Here is a 21,515-nt window from a genome sequence, read left to right as displayed (position 1 = left end):
CTATTTCAGGTGGGCTGTGGTAAGAAATTTGGAAGAGGGGAGAAAAAAAAAAAAAAAAAAAAAAAACAAAACAAAACAACCCGGTGCTTTCCATGTGACACTCAATACTTTATTATATCAGCCATAACCCTGGAGAGCAAGTGTTCTGGGTACACAGACGCTATGGTAGTTGTCTATCCTACAGAAACGTGGAAATACTGCAATGCGCTCAATGGAAATATGCAAAGAGACTCTGAACAACTCCTCCTGGGAACTCCAAATCTGGGAACTCGAGTAGGGCTGTGTGGCAGTGGCTGAGGCCAGAGCCTGGCCTCGTAAAGGAAAATACTGCAGGGCACTGTCTCTGTTGATTGTGCAAGGGGGCCATGGTAATGCCTGAGCTGAGGCCAGAACATTTCCCCCCACCTTCCTCGCAGGGGGACGTGGCATCTACAGAGTTAGCTCTAGTAGCTGCGGTGTGACGTGGCTGGTGTCGGCCAGGCAAGGTAAAAGCTGCAATGTAAGTTCAATAAATACAAAGACAAGTCCTGCTCGTTGGGGTTATCCCATTTCTAGGGCCTAGAACCACGCAGGGCGGGGGTGTGTGTCTGTAGTGCCTTTAGGTGAGACAGGCGGAGATGCTCTCTGCTAGAGAGATGACTCTGAAAATAAAAGTTTTAGGGAGTTTTAGCTTTAGTCGCATGGGAAGGAATGAGGGGCCACCCAAAAGGCAGTAAAATCAGTTAAAAACGCTGAAGTGGCCAAGGATCCCCCAGTACAGCCAGCATGTTTGTCACCAGGTATGCAAATCCACCTGGCTCGGGTTGTTTACCTGCATCTCCCCACCAGCTTGATTGGGAAGCTCAATGAAGCTTCCTTTGAAAGCCACGACAGCGGCCACCTCTCACAGACACGCACAGAGCAGGGATGGAGCGGGGCGAATGGTTTTGTAATACTGGTAAAATGGCTGGGCTGATGGTTTCTGGCTGCTGTGTTAAAACCTTGTGCAATAACACTTGCCCCTCCTGCCAGGTTTCCTACAGGTAGATCTCAAAGGTTGTGAATGCAAATCCTCTGGGGAAACAGAGCTAGAGAGGAAGACGTTGGTGTGGGTATCTGAATGGGAGAGTCTCTAAATCCCGGGTTGGATTCTGCTCGTAACTGGTAATGGAGATGACTGGGATGTTGTAAAGACAAACTTGAAAGAGACAGCCTGGAGTGGGTCCTCATCCTTTGTCCCTCGGACATTGGCTTGAGTTCAGGAGAAAGTGCTTTGGCCTCATTTGGCTACAGATGCCAACAGGTTTTGTGTTTATGCTGTGGGGCTCTGTTTCTCCAAGCATTCTTCGGTGGGCAGGGAACCGAGCTTTGGCCGGGCACTGCTGCTGAAGGCATCTGCTTCAGGCGTCGCTGAGGTGTCACTGTGGCTTCTAGAGGGCAGCATTTTTGTGCTCCCACCATTTAGCTTCATCTCACCATTGGTGCTGCCTGTTCCTCTTGCAAACAGCTTGGAGTTTCTCAAGGTGCTGGCAGAAACTGCTGGGGTGGAGAGGGGGAATGAAAGGGAGGAGGTTAGAAACATTTTGTTCACACTCTGCTTCGCCAAACTGTATGAATAAAACCACTTACGGTGCTTTGGCTTGGAGTGGACGGTGCTGATGACTGTGGGTATTGGTTGCTCCATGCTGTGAATGGAAGGACAGAGAGTGAGGGTGCATACTAATCTCTGCTGTGCCGGACAGATAGAGGGCTGGAGTTTGGCCCATCTAAGCTGGGTTACGTGGGTAGAGCCAAGTGCATGGCTGGGTCATGAAGGCTCAATCAACAGCACGTGGGCAAAGCATTATCTAGAGAAGTGCTGGAATGCTCCAGTCTGGGCAGTCTAAGGAAGACTTCAGAGGAAGAAGCAGGGCCGAACTGTATGGGGGCTGCTGGGATTTGTTCTTTATCAAACCTTCAATACCAGCCTCAAAGCTTGGGGTGTCTCTTTCTTCCCCTAGGTGTTTGGGTGGATCCCAATGAAGTTCAGTTTCATCATGAAGTTCAACAAGGCCAAGCGCAAGGTACTGCACGTGGGTCAGGGCAATCCCAAGCACAAATCCAGGCTGGGTGGAGAACGGATGGAGAGCAGCCCTGAGGAAAAGGACTTGAGGGTGTTGGTGGATAAGAAGCTCAACATGAGCTAGCAATGTGCGCTCACAGCCCAGAAACCAACCTCATCCTGGGCTGAATCCCCAGCAGCGTGGCCAGCAGGGGGAGGGGGGATTCTGCCCCTCTGCTCCGCTCTGTGAGACCCCCCTGCAGTGCTGCCTCCAGCGCTGGGGCAGCAACAGCAGGAGGACACGGAGGTGTTGGAGCGGGGCCAGAGGAGGCCCCAGAGATGCTGGGCAGGCTGGAGCCCCTCTGCTGTGGGGACAGGCTGAGAGAGTTGGGGTTGGGGAACTAGACGATCTTTAATGTCCCTTCTGACCCAAACCGTTCTATGATCCCTTCCCCTCTTCAGGCACAAAGAAGCCCAGTTTACCTGCTCTCCTCCCCTTCCATCAGCTTCCTGTAAGTGAGGATTTCCACATCCAGAGCCAGCTTGATGTTCATCAGCTCCTGATACTCTTTCACCAGGTGAGCCATATCCTCCTTGCTCTTCTGGAGAGCTTCTTCTAGCTTGACTAGTTTGGCTTTGGCATCCTTGAGGGCCATCTCGCCATGCTCTCCTGCTTCTTTGATATGCTCCTCTAAGTACAGGCACTGGTGTTGCAAAGGGAAAAGGGTGGTGGAGGTGTTAGCTGTGTGGTAGTTTGAGACCTGTGTATCAGAGTTCCGTCACCCATCCCAGGACACACCTGGCTCTTCTGGGACACGATGCAGGACCTCAACTTCTGGATCTGTATGTTCAGGTCTGCAATCTCCCGTCGGCTGTCAAGGAGGTGACCCCCGTAGGTGCCTGACTGGGTGTTTCCTTCATTCAGCTGCAGGGGAGATGGAAGAGTGGGTTATCTGCGTGCCTCCTCTGCTGTGGCAAAGGAATCTGCGAGGATTCCCACTGCCCTTGAGGGGAAGCACCTAACTGGGGAAAAACAGTGGGGGTGTGGAAGGATTTAGAGCTCACTTTTATACGCTCTTCTGGCTGAAGCTGTGCCAGGTGTAGAGCACACAGTCTCTTGGGGTTAGTCATATTCTTTCCTGCTCTTTTTGGAGGAGCACCAGTGGAAGGTCATTTGCATTTTTAGGTGGCCAAGCTGCCACTGGGAGATGTCTTTGCCTTTCTCCACTGATGGTGTGGAGAGCCTAGAGCAACGAAACTCCTAATTTACAGACCTGAGTGAGGAGGAGTTGATCTGGGTTAGCACCCCATCCCTCCCTCCATTCCTAGGTGTAGTCTGTGCCTTCACATCTTGCTGATTCCTGTAGTTTCTAGACTGATCTCTCTCTTCCGCTTCTTCCCCTGCCTCTCCCCAGTGTAAATCAGATAAGGAGACAAATACCTTTCTCCTGGTGAGTGCTTCAGCCTCCTCCCAGCTCCGAAGAGCCAGGGCTTCGTACTGGGCCCTCACTTCTTCCACAATTCTGCTCAGATCGAGTTTGCATGCGTTGTCAATTCCCAGTACAACAGAAATGTCCTTAATTTCTGTCAGCAGCTCCTCGAGTTCCTGAATAGCAACGATAGAACAGAAATAGGGCAGCGTGAAATGTTCTGCGGGCTGGTGGTGCTCAAAAGGTGTCCTTGCCCAGCTCTCCTTCAGTATCTAGAGAGGCTGTGGCTGCCGCTTCTGTTGTTGTAGTCTGCTTTGTGTCTGCTAAAAGAGGGAAGAAGCAGGACCCTTCTCTGAACACATGCATCGCTAGCAGACCTGTTCCACTCCCCAGAGCTGCTCTCTTACGCTGGGGAGACTCAAGCCAGCGTGGGGGGAGCAGGAACATGCACGCACAAGCTGCGGTATCACTGACTGGGGTATTTTCGCTTGATAAGTGACTCGGTCACAGCTTTAGAAAAGGAGACAAACAATGATGAATACAGGCTCCCCTCGGTGAACCTAAAAAGGACCCTTAATCCATGGCTGTAAACGGCACTCCTGAGTGGTTTGTATCCAGGCAAGACGCGACTTGATGTTGAGCAGATGGTGTGCGTGTTCGCTTGGCAGCTCCCCCCCAGCCTCAGCCCGCTCCTGCAGGGCTGTCGCTCTTGTAGGCGCCTCTGCAGTTGCGTCTGATTTACACCACTGTTAAAAGGGAGCAGCATACATCTCTCCCCATCGCTTACCTTTCATCCTGATGTTTTTGTTCTTCCCTTTTGTGCTGAGGGCTCTAATCTCTTTGGAGAAGCATTTGTGTACCTTGTTTGCCTTCCCCTGACTGGAGAAACAAAGGGCACCCTGACATGGTGATTCATGAGTAACAGAAAAATACCCCACCACTCTTCCAAAGAGCAGGATTATCAGAGTAGTTTTTCCCACTGGTGTTTAATCCTTGAACCTCTCTGTTAATCTTTGAGCAGGTTCTTAGCTATCTGAGAAAATGCTCGTTTATTGCAAATACTTGAGCATCCTCTGCAAGGAGTGGGGGGGAGAAAACCTGGTGGTTTATTAATGAGGATTGAGGCTGGGATTTTCTTCAGATTCATACCAACATGCTGTGAGCAAAGCTGTCAAGCAAAATTTGCCCTTCCACTGGATATGTATGCCTAGACATTGATGTCAGTCAAATCAACAGGTACAGGCGAGAAAATGACTAACCTGAAAACAAGCTATTGAGAGGAGAGGGCAGAGAGAGAGGCAGGGGGGAATTTCTTTGCATGAAGCACAGGTTAAAAAAAAAATGCAGCCTTCTGCCAGGACAGCCACGTGGGACCTGGAGGAGATCAGCTCGAGAAGGAGATCCTCACAGTTGTATCTGATTTCCAGCTACCCCTGTGGATTGCCTTGCACCAGGAATAATCTTATAATTTTAGAGAAAGTAAGGCTTCACGGTTAGTTGCAGGCAGGGTAGATATTCTAACGTAGTACTGATATTGTGCAGGTCCTTCTGTCTCTCTGTGCCTCAGTTTCCCCATAAGGGGTGATAACATTCCTCTGTCAAGCATTTTAATTGTTTGTATTGGTGGAATTTAGACAAATCATTAGTATTCCCAAAACACTGTCGAGCTTGCTTGGTAACATTTTACAGGCTCTGAGTAAGTGGCTGCAATCGCTTCCCACTGTTTGAGTGGATACGGGCACCCTGCAGCCTTCGGGTTTCTCTGAAGGGCTCCAGCCTCTGTATCCTTCCTGCCCCCGGTGAAGTCATTCCTGACTGCGCACTTATTGTTTAAGTGGAAATGGACTATGGTGGATTGTGTTAAAAAGCGCCTAGCACCTCACCCAGGTTCACCAGGGCTTGTCCTGTTTTGTTGTGAGCCGTTCCTCTGAATCTGAGCAGCATAGTGTTCAGCTCGTGCCTGACCTGGGGTCTCAAGGCAAAGGCTTGGAGCTGAGCCCAAGCTCAGGCAGGTCGGGAGAGAGATGGGGGTTCCTGAGGGGAGACCTCTGGGGCAGCCTCCCTGCAGTAGCTGTGGGGCGGGCGAAACATCCCGATGAAATTTAAAATGGAGCTGGTTTAGTTAAGGGAAGGGGATTAGCTCATGAGACCCTGCCTTCAGCCCTCTAATAGTTGTCTGTAACACCGTGCGACTCCCCTGGACAAGCTCTCATTTTGGTGTAAAACCAGAACAATGCCCTCTCTGTAGTGGAACTGTCCACCAAAATCCCACTTTTTTTTTTTTTTTTTTCCACGGCAGCTTGTGTGTGTGCCAGGGCTGCTCTCCCGATTGCATTTTTACCTGCTCGTAAATGGTTTTCTTCAACTCCATCAGCTCTTGGAGCCCGTTGAGTTTTACCTCCAGCTCAGTTCTGTGCAAGGAGCTCACATCTAAATCCTACAGGAGAGGGAAAGTGTGTTAATCAACAGTTTGTCTCGGAGTTTGTAGCAAGAAGTTTTCTCCCACTGCCACCTCTCCCCCAGCCAGCGCCCTGCTTGCTATTTATTGGCAAGTACTCGTGAAACAAGTAGAGAGGCTCCTTTGTGGACCTTTTTCCTCTGCAGTTCTTTTTTGTGTGAGTGCTTTGGTGGAAGTCTCAAACGAGGTAGGGTGGAGAAGGAAACGGGCAGAGCTGATCCATACCCACTCATCTTTTGTTCACCACAAAAAGCACGGGTTATTGAAAACTCTGATGCCATCCACAAAAGTCACCAGAACTGCCCTTACTGGCTGATGACTGTTGGGGAAAACATGCAATTAGCCATAATGATCGTTTGCGGAGAACGTTTCCTCTGTCTAATAACACCCTGCATTCCTGCACCTTGGATTATTTAATTTTTTTTGATGTAAGGGCTGTGCATAAAGCCTCCTCTTTCAGCTGATACTCAAATGCAGCTACTTCTGGGGCAGGATGTTTAAACAGGGTGTGGCTACAGGAAACAAAAGCAAACACATTTATCAATTTGCAGCCTTTCCCAACCCATGATGTCATTCTGAGAGGAAACACGCCAGGGAGCAGGGGTGTTGCCTCGGGGGGTCCTGGGGTGCGGACCCCACCAGGCAGGGCTGGCCAGTGCCACTGCAGTGGGGGTGGGTGCAGGCACGGTCTGACCCCCAGGCGCCTCCACCGAGAGCTGCAGGGCTCTTCTGGACCCACAGCTGGCCCAGATTCACTTGTACTTTTCCTGTAGAAATGGTGACCGTGGTCTCCACTCTGCTGTCTTTCTCAAGACCTTATTACCCCACAAACATCTGTGGTGCAAGGACTCTGGCCAGAGCTAGCTCTTGGCTGAGCCTGGACCATCTTGCCTCTCCAGCAAGAGAAGGGCAAGATGTGTGACTCTTGTGACTGCTCAGAGCTGGTGTGGAGTCCGTCCAGATGAAAAGCTTCTCTTGCCTTTACCTTTTTGAGCTCCGTGAAGGTGTATTCCATGCCACTACAGAGGCGAATTTCGTCCTCGTATCTAAGGAGAGTGAAAAAAGCAGTAAGAAATTGCACATGGTGAAAGACTCTGGATACTTAAGGTTGTCTTGCTGGCCCTAAAAGTGTTGATATCAAAGCTTTCTGCTTTTACTATGGTGTCCTGCCTCCTTGGTGTACCTTAGGCAGCAAGGAGAGATATCTCTCAGGTGTGGGCATCTTGGACAAGAGAGAGGATAACAAGCTGCCACATGCCAGCTGCTTTGTAGTAACACCATGAGCACTTTAAGTCTGAAGAGCCCCAGAGCAGAGAGGAGGTAGCTTTAATTCTGATTTAATTTGAGGGCTAAGCAACCTCAGGTTACCTCCCATTTGCCACAGAAAGAGAGTAGGCTTGGAGAAGTGGGGTGTGGTGAGTTATTCTCTGTGAAACCCACATGCCCAAAGACTCCTAAACTTTCACCCTAAGCCTTCCTCTTCTGTTTCTTTCAGGTATCCTTGGCATTTAATTTCCAGAGCCTGGGAGTCTTGTCCAAGACTCCTGGACCCGTGTCATAGCGTGATGGTGTTCTCCTAGTGCAGTTTGTCAAGTACCACGGGACCTGGCAAAGTAATTTGGGGAGAACAGTGCCCCTGCAGAGCAGAAGGTAACAAAAAGCAGATGGGATCGGGTGGAGTCCTAATGGCTACGTGTCCAGCAGAGGAACCAGCCCCGCAGGCCTTTAGAAACAGGTTTGATAAGGCAGGACCAGGATAGCAAAGACTGAGTCCAGGGGCAAATGCATTTCTTTGCCTGCAGCAAACGCGAGGGGGTAGCTTAGGGAATACACCAGCCCTTGCTGGCTCCTGGGATGAGCATGCGGCTAGTTCTGAGGCTGCTAAAAGCAGGTATTTGAGCAGGAAGCCACAGGGTCTCTTTTGGTGCTGGTGTGTGACCAGCAGCAGCTGGTTCGTTTGCCACGCGGGAGCGTTATGTGATGGGCGTTTGGGATCTCCCGCGGTGCTGCTGGACACGCTTTGGGAGCGTTGGCTCTCCTGCTGCGAGCAGAGCAGGCTGCGCTCTCAGGGAGGTCGTGGCTTCCCTGCTCTTCCGCGATACCTCGGGCCCCTCTTATCCTAATGTGCACAGAGGCGCTTCCAGGCTGTGAATGAAACCTTTCAGTGCTACTTACAGATGTCACCAAATTGATACAGGGAAGGCTGAGACCTTTGGGAATGAAGTAAAATGGCATGTCCTAATAGTGATGATGATAAAATCGGGCATGACAGCCATACTCTGTTGGTTGGTGGTTTGGTTACTCTCGAGAGCCCTCCCTGCTGTTGTACAAACCTTTAGGAGAAAGCAGAGCTGTGCCTAGGAGTGGAAAGAGGAGAAGGAATTGGGAATGCAGCACAGAGGATCATGTTGCAGGGCAAGGGGGTAAGTCATGCTCAGGGGCTGACCTGAAATATCAAAACCAGCTCCCTGGAGCTGTTGCTTCCTTGGCAGAGGGAACTGTGAGGGCAGGGAGGGGATCTGACAGTCACAGTTAGGGGCTTCTAAGGTTCTTGAGTACCCCCATGGTGTTAAACTCGCCCTCTCCTTGCCTGCTCTTATAAGGCCAGGTGGCATGGCTAACGAGATTTACCTGTCTGGTTTCTCTGCTCTTTAGCTGGAATGTTAGCCATGCTGCCAGGAACTATGTACTGAGCTTAATTACAGCCTGCCACTCTTCCTTCATCCTCATTGCATCTCAGCCCAATCCCAGTCTGTCCCAGCCTGCCGAAGCAGCTTCACACATTGCCGGGCGCTGACATAATCTTGCATATTGAACAAACAACGCTCCTGACTGAAAGAGAGCAAGCCGAGCCAGCCAAACGTGCTCACCACACGGCTCCGGAGGGACCTGGTGGCTGGGAGATGACTCACATGGGGATGGAGCATTCCACAAACACATTACAGCATTTATCTCCTTAGAGATAATCCTCAAGCAGTCGTGCGTTAAGGAGTAAATCCATCCCATCTCGATTCATGCACTTAAGACACACTTGAGACAGGTGTCTGGTCGCCTTGGGCTCCTTCCATAGGCACTGAAGTAAAATCAGAGGTGAACCAAATCTCAGGCAGGCTACGTTCCTCTCTTGATCTGCCTTCCAAGATTACTTTAGGGTGAAGATCTAGTGGTGGGATGGACTTGAGCCTGGTGGCATGGAATTAAGTCACCTTTCCTCTTGTGGAGCAAGGAAATGGGGCAGGAAGCAACTGAAAACCAACTGCAGAGGCTGAGGGTAGAGGGGTGTTGACTGTCTAGTCTTCAGGGGGCAAGATTTGGCTAACGCAATCCCTGGATCTCAGAAATGGATCCTCTAAAGGAGAATATTTTCCTTCAGCATCTCCCCAGCGCCACACCAGAGTAGGTCAGCACATGCAAAAATTCCCTGCCTTCCCATTCAAATGGGTCTTTGCATGTGCAAATTGTCTCTGTGGAGAGCTGAAGCAAACACCTGTGCAGATGTGCACCTCTGGGCAGTCATCCTTATTCAGGTATGTTTTGGTATTTGATTTTTAGCTTGACTTCCTAAAGAAGAAGAGTTTGAGATCCTGTGCCAGCCTCCAGCCTGCTTCCCTGTCCCCTCTCCATTCTCTCTGTTTGGAATTGCTGGGCAGTGGCAATCTAGTTTGAGAAGGAGGTGCAAGTGCAATGGTTTTCGGAGAGCAGTCCCTGGATAGAGAAAACAGGCGAATTAGGGCCTTGCAGAGGGGCACTGAGAGGCGGGTTTCCCAGCTGAAGTGATCTGTAGGGCAGCAGCCTGCCTGGGTGGTCACCGTGCGCATGGCGCGTTTCGTCTGGAATGCCGCAGCTTGGATGAGAGCGTAACCAGTTCAATTTGCCAGTGAAGTTATTAGCTTTTCCTCCCCCCAAAAAATTCCCTTGGGAAAAGAAACCTCCAGAGGAGTTGGAAGCCTCCAAAATTAGCATGGTTTAGGCAGACCATTTGCTCCAAAAAACCAGCTGTGCTGAGGCCGCCTTCTCGAAGGCGGTGTGCAGGACTCGACAGAGCCAGCGTGGGTTAGGACGGGGTTGGATTGCTGCCTGGAGAAGGCTCAGCAGAAGCAGCAGTTCTCTCCCCATGAATCACTAACTGCTGGGAACAATAAGGTGGATTGTCACTGTCACAGAAATGCACCTGCTCTGGCTTTGGGTGTTAACAGCACCCAATGACAGGGTGGGTTTTGCCTGTTCGCTGCGTAGGTCACCCCTGGCAGGGCTTGTGCCTTGCAGCTCGCAAACGGGAGAAAGTGGGAGAGGACGGCTCCGCAAATGAAGGCGCAGTGGTCTGGGAGCAGTGTCATTTCTGAAGGCCGCTTTCCCATGGCTGTCTAGTCCCACAAAGCAGGAACTCTTCTCAAGACCCATAGTCGGGCTGGTCGTAAGCTGGTGCTCACTGTGGATTCTCCACTGCCTAATACTGCCCGTGGGCACACACTGCGTCCTCATGCTCTGTGCGTGCTGGGTGTAGGTGCGTCCTGTCCCTCTAGTCAGTCTCTTTTTTTAATTTTGAGGGCTGTAGCGTCCCTGTCATGACTATCCTGTTATCCAACTAGGTAGTAACTGTCCAAGAAAATCAAAAGGTAGGGGGAAACACAGAGCCTGTTTGTGTGAGCACTTCGATCATTCAGAAATCAGGCTGGGGAAAAAAAAAGAGAACTGCCAGGTGTAGGCAATTAATGAGGCAATTACTGAGTACAAATATGAGTACGAACTGTGAGAGCAGATATGGGTGACTGATCTGACATTCTCCACCAGCACAACCCTTTTCCTGTCTGGGTTTTCCTGACACTCAGGGAATAACCGAGAAGGGCCACAGAGCAGATATTTCCTCAGAAAGATATTGCTGCAAGGAAGATCAAGTGCTCCAGAGAGGGATGAAGATCTTAATCTTTTTAGGGCAGGGAGTAAAAGGCACAATCCATACCATGGCTTTGATCCGAGCTCAGGGTTGCTACCTGGCAGCAAAGCAAGCATCAGTGAGCCCAAGCCTTGTAGCAAAACCAACATCCAAATAAACAAACATCCAAAACCATCCAATATCCAAAAAACAGACACCCACCACAAAGAATTTAGGGATTTCTAGGCACCTGGGTGTCAGTCCTTCACTTCTTGAAGGATGCCAAGCGTAATGATTTCAGCATAAGGTCAAGAACCAAACTCCTAGCTCCTGTTCCTGCTCTGCCACCAGCTCGCTCTGTGAGCTTGAGCAAGACATCGAACTGCTGCGTGTCCGTTAGTGTCTGTGAAGTGGAGGTATTGGTCCTTCCCCTGATTTGCAGATACATTGTCTGGTTTAACCGAAGTCTGCAAAGAGCTTCAGGATCTCTGGGCTAAATTCTCTGGAGGGGACACCATTGTTATTTATGCGTCGGTTCGTACATCAGGAACAGGTCTGGGCTGTCCCTCCAGTGCTGTCTCTCAGTCCCTTGGCACCCCTGGTCTGTTTTGACAGTGCCCATACGTGACTCTCTGCTGCAAATCAGCATGGAAGACTCCAGAGATCTCGTGTAAGCAGATGGGTGTAACTGTAGGGGAAAGTATCTAATTGTGGATTCACCTGTGGTATGCAAATGACCCCGATAATAAGAAAAGCATTGTCTTCTTGGATGAGCTATGGCACATCTCAACTGCTCTTATCTGAAGATCTCAGAGCTCTTGGCAAAAGCAGCGATAAGCACGTGGCAGCTGGTCCTCCCTTAAACTTTCAGCTGCCTCAGTATTTTCTGTCAAGACATTTTCTGGGCAAAAGTCTGACTTTTTGGTCAAAGCCAAATTTTGCATTAAATGCTGTGGGGTGAAGAGGGAAAGGAAAGGGGTGTTTATGGACCCAGGCTGCTTGGTATGAGCAAAGTGGTTTGGGGAGAAAGTTCTGGCTCCTGATAATGGTGCGGAGAATAAATATTTCTCCATTTCAGTGGCTGTCATTCCCGATAATACTGTTCCCTAGAGCTCTCCTCTGGCCGGAGCATTGCGCGGATGCCCTGCACTCTGTGGTATTTTGCTTTCTATGGATTTCCTTTCATCTCTAGTTAATCAGGAGGAGGCTAAGATGCTAACTTCTCAAATACGCGGTTCTGCGCACACCAAAGTAGGAATTTCTTCCTGGGAATAAGAGGCTGCCCGTGTTAAGTCAATCCCAGGCTATTCGTGTGCACAGCTGAACCGATACCTTTGAAACACATCCCCCCTTGTAATATCCAGGCAGGCTAGACACCTACTTGCTTCGGAAGTCATCCATGGTGCTCAGGACCTTTGTCAGCTCCAGCTCAAGATTTTCCTGCTCGTAGTTGAGCGCCTTCATCTCTTGATTCATTTTGCTCATGTACTGATCGTAGATGGCCTTGATGTCTGACTCGGAGTGGGAATTGTCTTGATCCTTCAGGAAGTTCCACCTTGTCGTCAGGACCTTGTTCTGTTGCTCCAAGCACTGAACCTGCAGAAGATGTTTCGGAGACATTAGTAACACTGAGAGCTACAAGCAAAGCTGGCTGCTCCTGGCAGGGCAGGAGACATTGACCTGGAGACCGTCAGAGTAGTGAGAAGCTGCTGGAATCAGCAGAGATCTCCAGGTTCCAGGTGAGAATGAGAAATCCCTTGAAGATCAGGCCTGAGGATGGAGGGTTATAGTGACTTTTAGAGGCTTTCCACATTGCCTACTTATTAATTTCTTGATAGAATGTGTTCACATCAAAATGAATGAGCATCTCTTGTCAAGTCACTGAAAAACAAGAACTATTCAATGCTGGTCCTCTTTGCCTCCGAACGTATTGAAGCAGAGGCTGAAAGTCCAGCACAGGCCACGCGCGTATGTCCAGGGTGAATGGGAGTCTGAGTTACTACCTTGGAGTGGCACAAACAAAGGTAACTCCTCTCAAATCTGTAGGATTACACCATGGTGAAGTTTAGGGAATGAATCAGAGTCCTGGTTTGTATTGCAAAGCAACATAGACAAGGCCTATGGGAACTCTAGAGAATAAGCAAAATAATTACAGACTCCACGTGAGGTCTATGTGTGTTTGTGCCTGTCTGCTCGAGAGGATACGCTGCATTTTCATCCACCCACTGTCTGATGAATCTGGCACTCTTCTTTCCTAATATTCACAATCTTAACAGTAATGCTCAGTGTTTAACAGTTTTCATCTTCAAAGCTCTCGGCTAACTTCAATTAATTATCTAATTGCTACCTCCTCTCTCTCTTATTGCATTGTGAACAAAACCAAACTCCTTCAGTCACGTTTTGGCTGGTGATTTGCGAGTTGCCTCCAACAGCGTCCTCCGCTCTGTCACCAAGGTGACTCAGCGCTGATACCGTGCCCTGGGTGGCGTGAGCAGTGGGGTGCAGGTGCCATCAGGCCTTGACCTTCTGCTTGCCCTTCAGCTTTGACTTTTTCTTTAGTTTTCTGTGGCCCCAGTCAGCATCAGTGCGTTGAGCAGAGAGAGCTCCGGGCTGCTGAGCGCCGCACCGATGCACGTGGTGAGAGACTGCATCTTTTGGGGAAAGAGCTCTGTCTGAGCAGAGAAAGGCAGAAACAGAGCGCAGCCAAGCAAAGCAAAACCACTCAGATGCTCACTCGGTTTTCAGCAGGAGTGCAAGCGTTGGGACCTTCCAGGTCTCACCGTTAGGGACCTAATCCTTTCTTCCTGATATCGTAACGCACGGCCGTAGACGTCCCATCAGTAGTCAAGTCTGCTGACTGGCTGCTTTGTCCTGGCACAAAACCGGAGTGGCACACTGCGTGTGTGAGGCTGAGAACCAGAGGATGCTCCTGCAGCGGAGCCAGAAAGGGACGTTGCAAGTGGCACAAGTCAGTGGCCTCCGGGGCTACCAGGAGCCAGTTTGCTCCCTCCATCTGAGGCATCTCAGGGATTGTGATAGAGCATCCCTCAGTGGGGCTGGGATCAACCTGTGGGATAGGCTGTAGGGAACAGCCTCTCATTTTAAGCAGCTTCCCCGTTTGCTGCTGGGACGGTAAATGACTGAATGCGTTGGCTGCTGTTCTAAATCCATCTTTGATCCTCAGATCAAGTCTCAGTTCCTGACCTCACTCCTAATCCTTGGTTGCTTTTCTTTTTCCCCTCACCAACTCTTCTGTTTCTTTCCTGTTCCCAAACCATACCCATGCACTGGGCTGAACCGCTTAGATCTTGGCTTCTCATACAGCATCCCTCGTAGCAGAAATTCTTCCTTGCAAAGTCTTTTAACGAGAGTTTTGCAGCAGAAGGATCACCCAGACGTGGCCACGTTTCCTGGAAAATCATGCCTGAACACAGAAGTGACTAAAACTTTGTCCTCAGAGGTCTCTACTCTGTGCTGCTGAGGCTAAAGGTAGAGCGTCAAACAGGGTCTCCATCACTTGGCTGTTCCCTGTCTTCCACCTGGACATATCTGGATGGAAAATAAATGCTAGCAGTTCTGGAACAGCCTGCTGGAAAATCATCATCAGCAACTCCTAAAGCTAGTGTGGTCAATTATCTGAGGAATGAGCCGCTCAGGCTTGAGACCATCTGAATTCCTGATTAAAAAGACAAGTTCTCTTTGACAAGGAAGTGTCATTACCTTCCTCTGGAATGAGGGCCTGAGGCAGATGGCTGAAGTTTGCCACTTGATGTACCACTTGAAGTTACAGCCTTCAAAGCGAAATGCATGAGCTGACAGCACTGAAGTCAAAGCCACTCAGCTAAGGTGGGGTGTTTGGATCTTCTGTCCATCAATTGGGCCCCATAAAGCACCCTTATCAGCAGGCCACCAGATTGGGTGTATTGGGAAACCTGGAGGCTCGCTTACTCCTTCCATCGCTGTTTGCACGGAACAGGCTGGTGCCCGAGGTCTGGCTCACCTACACGTTGTCACTGTGTGGTCTTGTCCCATCTCCCCTACCCCCATCCTTTCTGCTGAGGTCTGGTTTCTGAGCAGCGCTGACATCTGTGCAAACCCTGACCTCTCCATCTGGCTAGTCAAAGGACCAGTCCCGCAGCACCTGCGACACAACCCACCTGGGTGATTTCCAAACCTGGGGTTCTCCAAATTCTCATGGCTGAGATCTGTGCTTGGAAAAGCCCAGCTGTGAAGGCGGCCGTGTCCCTCTGGCCGGGGTGAGCTCCCGGTGCTGCTGCACTCCCATTTGCACACGTAGGTGTGGTTGGTTCACAACTGTTCAGTTTGGATAGGTGCTATGGGAGATGGTTCCCCCACCCTTCTCCTTCCCAGAGTAAATTCAGGTCCTCTTAGAGGTAGAGTCGGAACAACAACAACAAAAAAATCCCAAGCCATAGTAGCTTGGCATCGAGTGCCTGCATTGTAGAGCGCAGTGAAGCAATCCTCCTGGGAGATTACCATCTGTTTACAGAGCACCGGGGCTTTGCAGAAACCTGCCTCGGCTAGATGAGTTGTTTTCCTTTGAGAAAACCTTCTGCCTTCTCATGGATCTTAAGAGATGAAAGCGACGCTTTCTTGGCTAAGGACACAACCCCTCGCAATAAAAACCACAGAGGAGGGAGGTGGGTGGGGGGGTCTCCCTTGCCCACCGCATTGCTGTGGAGGTGAGTTTCCAGCTCCCTTTAGCAGCTGGCGAAGAATCGGAGCTGCTGCCCTAATCAGCGTCACTGCCCGTGGCTGTTTGTCCACCACGGGAGCCGAGGCCTGCTCTGTCCGGCACCGTGCCTCTGTGTCCCTGCCGTTGCTGCTCAGGCAGGGCAGGGTCCCCGAGGGCAGAGCGCTTGTCCCCCCCAGGGACCCATGGGGTGACAGGCGCGGCAGAGGGGATGCACAGGCTGCCTGGTGCTGCTGACCACGGATGCGGCCCAGCTTCACCTAGAGGTGATGCTAGCCCTTGTTAAAACAGATAGCACTGAAGGAATAACTAATTGGGTAATTAGCCTAATATTCAGAGCCTGGCCACAGTTAGCTGAAGGCCTTGATAAGTCTCCTGAGAGACTGGTTAGTGTCTGCTTCCCCACCACCATCCTTGTCCCCATGCTGCACCGTGGTCCTCAGTAGCCCACCTTACCTTCTCAATTAGGGTCACAAACTGGTTGTTGAGCAGCTTGATGTCCTCCTTCTCCTGCTGCCGCATGGCTTGGAAGTCGGGGTCGATATCGAGGTGCACGGGGGCCAGGAGTCTCCCGTCGATGGAGAAGGAAGGGTAAGAGGAGCATCGGTATCCACCATCTCCGTGGAGGCTGAGCGAGCTGTAGCCATTGCTGGCCACCTCGCTGGGACTGCAGCGGCCCAGGCAGTCCGGGGATGTGCTGGCGGCTTTTCCTCTGCTCATCTTCCCTGACACCTCCCAGGAGGAGAGGGAGCCACTGGTGAAGGCTTTGCAAGGGTTAGTCATGCTCGGCTTGTGGCTGTGCAGCTCGAGGGAGGGGAAGGGAGGGAAAGGGAGAGGAAAAAAAAGAGATGAAGTTTTCTTGCTGCTGCTGCCTCAAAGGGAAGGAGAGTAGTGGCACGCTGAGGAGGTTGGTCGGCTTAATTCCTGTCTCCTCAGCTCGTGGGTTGGCTAATGAATTACAAGCACCTGTTCTCCTATGTTCATTAAACGGAGGAGGGTGTAACCGTTGATGTAATCCAGATCAACCTGTTGGCTTTTTATTTTTTTTTTTTTTTCCCTCCTCTCTCTGTACCCTCCTTTTTTCAGGAGCTTGTTTGTGTGGTGAGGGCATAGGCACTTGCAGCAAAAACAAATCACTCACAGGTAATTCGCTGGGCCCCGAGCAGCTGCTTTCCTCATCCTTAAATGGTGAAGAAAGCAATCAAAGGTGCTGGGCTCGGGGAGGACGGCTCTGAGCACGGCTGCTGCGCTAGTGCTTGGCTCACGGAGCCTGGGATCAGCCCCTGGCTGGTTTCCAGCCAAAGTCTGCAGGAAGAAATTGTGATTTTTTTTTTTTATTATTATTTTTTTTTTTTGTAGGGGAGTGTTTAAAGTCTTAAAGAAAGAGTCTGAATTGGCTACGGGTAGGAGTTTGGTGGCACATCTCAAGCTCGTGGTGACCACAGGTGTTCCCTGTCTTCCTTTGACCACAGAAGCGCATCACGGAAGCTTCTGCTGCTCCGCGTGTTTTAGGGATGATAGGCCTGGTTCTGAGACCCTTGGGTGTGGGGTCCAAGAGTCCTGAGGTTGTTCGGTTGTCTGGTCTGGCAGCAATGGAGACCTTCAAAACCTCTAGACATGGAGCTGGATCTCAGAAGTGCCCAAGTCCATCTTTGGTTGCTGCTCTCCTGCTCCTTGAAAGCCCTTTAAAAGCTGGCACTGGAGACACCAAAACCAACTGTCTTTTAATGAGTTCTTGGCTGCTGAGCTGGCACGCCCTTAAATACCTGTTTGGACCGAGGTGTACACCAGTGTTGGACGTGGCTTTCTTGAAAGCATTTTCCTGCTTTAACTGAGTTTCGCACGTGAAAAATCAGGACAGGAGAGCACCCATTTCTGCCTCTTTTGTGTACTGCATTGCAGTGTTCTCAGGAAAGGGGATGGTCTTCTCAGGCCAAAATTGAGAATTTCCATTTTTTTGGAAAGCTGCTGTTTTACAGCCTGGTTCTGCCCTATGTTGGAAGACAAGCTGGGAATTTCCCTGCCAAGTAAAGTGAAAGAAAGTTTGGATCTGTCGCAGACCTGCTTCAACAAGAAATGCATCTGATGTTGTAGTAGTTTCTATTTTAAGGACTTCAGAAGAAAGATGGCCCCTTGCAGTAGGGTTAACCTTTTCTTTCACTATTTTGCCAAGAAAAGTGTGCTTTCACATGACATGCCCATCTTACCAAAGCACCCTTTCCAGGGAAAACGTTTCCCTTGATGATCCGTTTGAATACCAAGTCCCTCACTCAGCGGATCCTTGTTGGGACTTTTCAGTGAGCGGTTTATTTTAAGGATTAAAACAAAATTTATGGACGGGAGATGACAGAGCTCATGGCTCTTGCAAGGCGAGGTGAGATTATCTGTCTCATCGTGGGCTGCTCGTTTGTGGCTTTGCGGTTGCCGGCACATCAGTGTTCCTGATTAGCATCAGGTCATGGGGTCACCTGGCAGGTTTTTTGCTTCATCTGGTGCTGAGGGCAGTTGTGATGGCTCCCTGGGAATGAGCCCTCTGAGGGAAGGAGATAGAGGGGAAGTTAAGCTGGGTCGGTTTAATAGCGGCTGGGAGCAGTGTTCTGCACTGGCATGTTGCACGATGATGTTTTGCAAGATCCCAGGAAGCAAAGAAACTGCTGCAGAGAAAGCAGTGCTGTGCTGGTCATCGCATCGCAACCACATCTGCCCAGGCATCAATGTCTACTCCTTTCTCCTCTAAGTATCAATTCTTTTCTTTTCTCTTTCTTTTTTTTTTCTTGAAATTAAATTTCTAGCAGTGGATCCAGCCTGGGAGGATGTCCAGTTTGTCTGGAATGGCATCTCTTGGTGCAGGATGGCACTAAAAACTCTTCTGGTGATCAGATCTGATTGTAGCATGTTGCTTGGTGCCTTTTGAGTCCCGGCTCCTGTATAATATTATGTACTTTATCCCACACCCTCTCTATTAGGTGGTGAAGGGGGAACCAAATCGTTCTGCCACAGAAAGATGTAGAAGGATGATGGTTTAGGGTTAAAGCTGCTTTTAATGCTGGGGAACGGCAGGGTGGAAAACCATTTTCCAGTGGGGGCATTGGGGCCGCTCTACTCCGAGCTGCGCAAGGCTTTTCAAAGTCCTGCCTCCTTCCAGAAGGATGGGTATAATTTGCAATAACTCTCTAAGGAACGGGTTTGCAAGTGGTCATCTCTGCTGGCAGGTGATGTGAGGATGCGTGGGAAGAGCTTGCAGAGAGAGGATTAACCTGCTTTCTGACGTCTCCTTTCTGGGTGAAGCTCCTGTTGTCCCACCTGCCAGGCAGAGGGGTGACGTGGGGATCCAAACTGGCCCTGTTACAGGGAGACGCTGGTGCAGGGTCCTGGGGGGACCCTCATTTTGGTCTAACCAGGACATGGCTCCGTGGCGATGCCCAGCGGCCTGATGCTGAAATGATGCTGCTCTTTGGTATCGTAGGCGCACGTAGCAGTGCGGAAACCTGTCACCCCACGCTGGCATTTCGAGGATGGAGAAGGGAGGGCTGCTTTCCAAAGCCTTGCTGCATGTTTCTCTCCCTTGCTGTCTTCCCTGCCCTGTGGGAGAGGCAGTGCTGAGTCAGGGTGTTTCTTCCCTTCCTGCCCATGTTCTCGATGCTCCTCCTTGGCCAGGTATTTGGTTCAGTTTGGAATGGGCTAGTGTCCAAAATCAGGCTCCAAGATTTGGCGCCAGCCTTCTTTGCTACGTAGCAAAACAAGCCAAAGAAGGATGGGGACAAGAGGAAGGTGGTGACAGGGTGGAGAAGGCTCTGGAGGATGCGATGAAGGGTCCAGTCATCTCCAGCTAAATTGCTGTGTCCTCCTACTCCCACAGTGTTGCCACCCGTGTCCTTGCAGCCTGGTCTAGCTTGTCCCCCGATCCCTTTGGATGAAGCCGTCGCCATCCAAAGGTGCTGAGTCATCCCAGGGTCTCCCATTCTGGGTATGTCAGGAGCAAGGCAACCTACTGCTTTGAGCTTGCAGTGTGGTTGGTCGGTAGGTTGAGGTTTGGAGATGGGCACAGGGTAGCTTAAACCATCACAGGGTGGCTTGGGGGTGCTTAAACCTTTTCAGACAAACCTAGAGAGTCTTGTCACCCTTCCCTTGATACGTGGAGATTCATCCCGGCCATCTGGAAAATCACCTTTTAGGGTTATTGGCTCAATATGTATACGCGTAGTAGAATAATTTATTTATCAAGGTTCCATAAGTAATTGCTGTTTATTAAGTGTGGGTAATGTATGAAACAAACAACGAATCAGCATTTGCCCCAAGGAATCTGAATGATTAAGGTTAAGCAAGACAGAGACAGGGCTGAGGGATGCAGAGAGCCGCGGAGGTAATGAGTGGGTCAGCAGGACAGGCTTAAGCCTCGTCAGGCACGTGAGGAGCGTCTGGAGGGGGAACCGTGCGTGTGAAGCCAAATGACGCATGGCGGGGGAATGGCTGATATTGTGGCCACAGGTAGGACGAGGCAGAGCAGCTGCAGGTTCCTGGTTCCAAAGAACCAGGTTCAGTCCACCCAGTTCACTTCGGGTTTAAAAAAAGAGCAAGAGGAGGGCCTATTTTGGTAAATGTTTGTTTTGCTTTTGTTAAATTTGGCTGCTGGCCCTCACCCTGTGACAGGCGAGGTTTTTACCCGCTCTGGGGCATAACCTGCAGGTAGGTTGATTATACGGGGTCCCAGGCCAGCACCGCTGCCCAGAGCTGGGTTTGTGGTGAGGGGCTTTGATTGCAGAGACACCTTAATTCAGCTCCTTCCTTGCGGTGCCCTGTGGAGAAAGGAAGGTGCAGGGCTCGGCTGGAGGCAAGCCCAGGCCAGTGCTGTGGTAGGACGGCCAGGGACACGCCGGTGACCACAGGGCTGCGTGCTCATTTGGGCATGGCTGTGGTTTGCCATTGCTCTCCTCATCTGACCCTGCCAGCGCGGGGGGACCGCGGATGGGCACTGAGGGAAGCGCCGGAGCCACCCTGCCCATGCTGGTGTCGGGGCAGGGTGGCTGGGGACAGGAGAACTTCATCCCAGACTGCGGGTCTTTGTGGACCCCGGTTTGGGGGATGGTTGGAGGTAGCTCTGCAGCCTTCCCGAGCTCCGCTCCATCCCTGCTCCTTCCTTCTCTCATTTATTCCTCCTTTCCATGCTCATCTGCCCTTCTAGTGTCACACTTCCATTTCGCCTCCTTCTTTGCTTCCTTTATGTGCCTGCCCAGAGCCATTCACATCCCTTCCCCCCTGCCAGCCCCTTTCCCCTCTTCCTCCTTTTTGATTTCTGGATGAAACAGTGAGTAGGTAAAACTCTACCTTTTAAAACACTTCCCCCAGAATAGACGTCACTTGCAAAGAATTTATAGAAGAGTTTGGAAGGCAGGACGGGACGTGCCCACAGCAGCTTCACACTCAGGAAGGTTTCCAACCCATTGGCTGCGCTTTTTTTGCTCACGTAGTTTCCAGGAAATTTCAGGTATTGGGGAAAAAAAAGGTAGGACTAATTAAGTGGTGGTGACATCACTTATTTCTGCTGGGGTGCTGCAGGCTCTTCCCTTCCCGCCTTACGGAGAGGCTGGGCGATACCGTCCCCGCCTGGGGCTGGGAAGCAGCTGCTGGACGCTGGATCTGCCCCAGGCAGCCGCGTTGTATCATCTCCCAAATAAAGGGACTCCCCAAATAAAGGGACATCGTAGAAACCGCTGCTTTATTTTCTCAGTTGAAGGCCGCCCCCAAGTCTGTGAATCTCCGTGTGCTCTCGGCTGTGCATTGTCCCCACGTGTCCTTGCGGCAGCCGCTCTTTGAGCCCACTCTTCTGAGCCGTGCGGGGAGCAGGGAGGTTGCCGGTTCCCTTTTTCATAACCTGTCCTGTTACTTTGGCGAATGGCTTCTCCTTTCTCAGTGTCCCTGCTTATAAAAAGAGCATAAACGAGACGCACAGTGTGAGGATTTACTGCTTAGTGTTTCTCAATCCGCACTTGAGCAAATTACCTCATTCCTTTTAGACAGCA

General features: G+C 50.7%; 2 protein-coding genes across 7 annotated transcripts in view; one reads left to right on the top strand and one right to left on the bottom strand.

Annotated features, from left to right (window-relative positions):
* The window catches only part of LOC128901248 (keratin, type II cytoskeletal cochleal), a 65,672-nt gene that overhangs the window by 23,599 nt on the left and 20,558 nt on the right, over positions 1–21,515 (top strand). For all 6 annotated transcript variants that reach the window (XM_054183107.1, XM_054183106.1, XM_054183105.1 and 3 more), the window contains 2 exons: positions 1,980–2,042; positions 2,483–2,598. The gene's annotated coding sequence lies outside the window, so the exon portion shown is untranslated. The remainder of the gene's footprint in view (positions 1–1,979; positions 2,043–2,482; positions 2,599–21,515) is intronic.
* KRT80 (keratin 80) lies at positions 1,292–16,278 on the bottom strand. The gene is made up of 9 exons (XM_054183049.1): positions 15,952–16,278; positions 12,163–12,377; positions 6,894–6,954; positions 5,792–5,887; positions 3,462–3,626; positions 2,820–2,945; positions 2,504–2,724; positions 1,609–1,664; positions 1,292–1,515 (listed from the first exon to the last, which is right to left on the bottom strand). Exons 1-9 carry the CDS (start codon positions 16,276–16,278, stop codon positions 1,292–1,294), a joined length of 1,491 nt encoding a protein of 496 aa, XP_054039024.1.

Source organism: Rissa tridactyla, chromosome 24, assembly GCF_028500815.1.
Source record: "Rissa tridactyla isolate bRisTri1 chromosome 24, bRisTri1.patW.cur.20221130, whole genome shotgun sequence".
NCBI classification, from domain to species: Eukaryota; Metazoa; Chordata; class Aves; order Charadriiformes; family Laridae; genus Rissa; species Rissa tridactyla.
Note: the sequence above shows the minus strand (reverse complement) of the source record. Positions and strands in the feature narration are given on the sequence as shown.

Coding starts and splice junctions, on each gene's coding strand:
- KRT80 (XM_054183049.1), bottom strand. CDS start 16,278: ATGACTAACCCTTGCAAAGCCTTCACCAGTGGCTCCCTCTCCTCCTGG. Junction 2,946..3,461: donor AAGCACTCACCAGGAGAAAG/GTATTTGTCTCC, acceptor TCTCCCCTGCAG/CTGAATGAAGGAAACACCCA. Junction 1,516..1,608: donor CCACTCCAAGCCAAAGCACC/GTAAGTGGTTTT, acceptor CCACCCCAGCAG/TTTCTGCCAGCACCTTGAGA.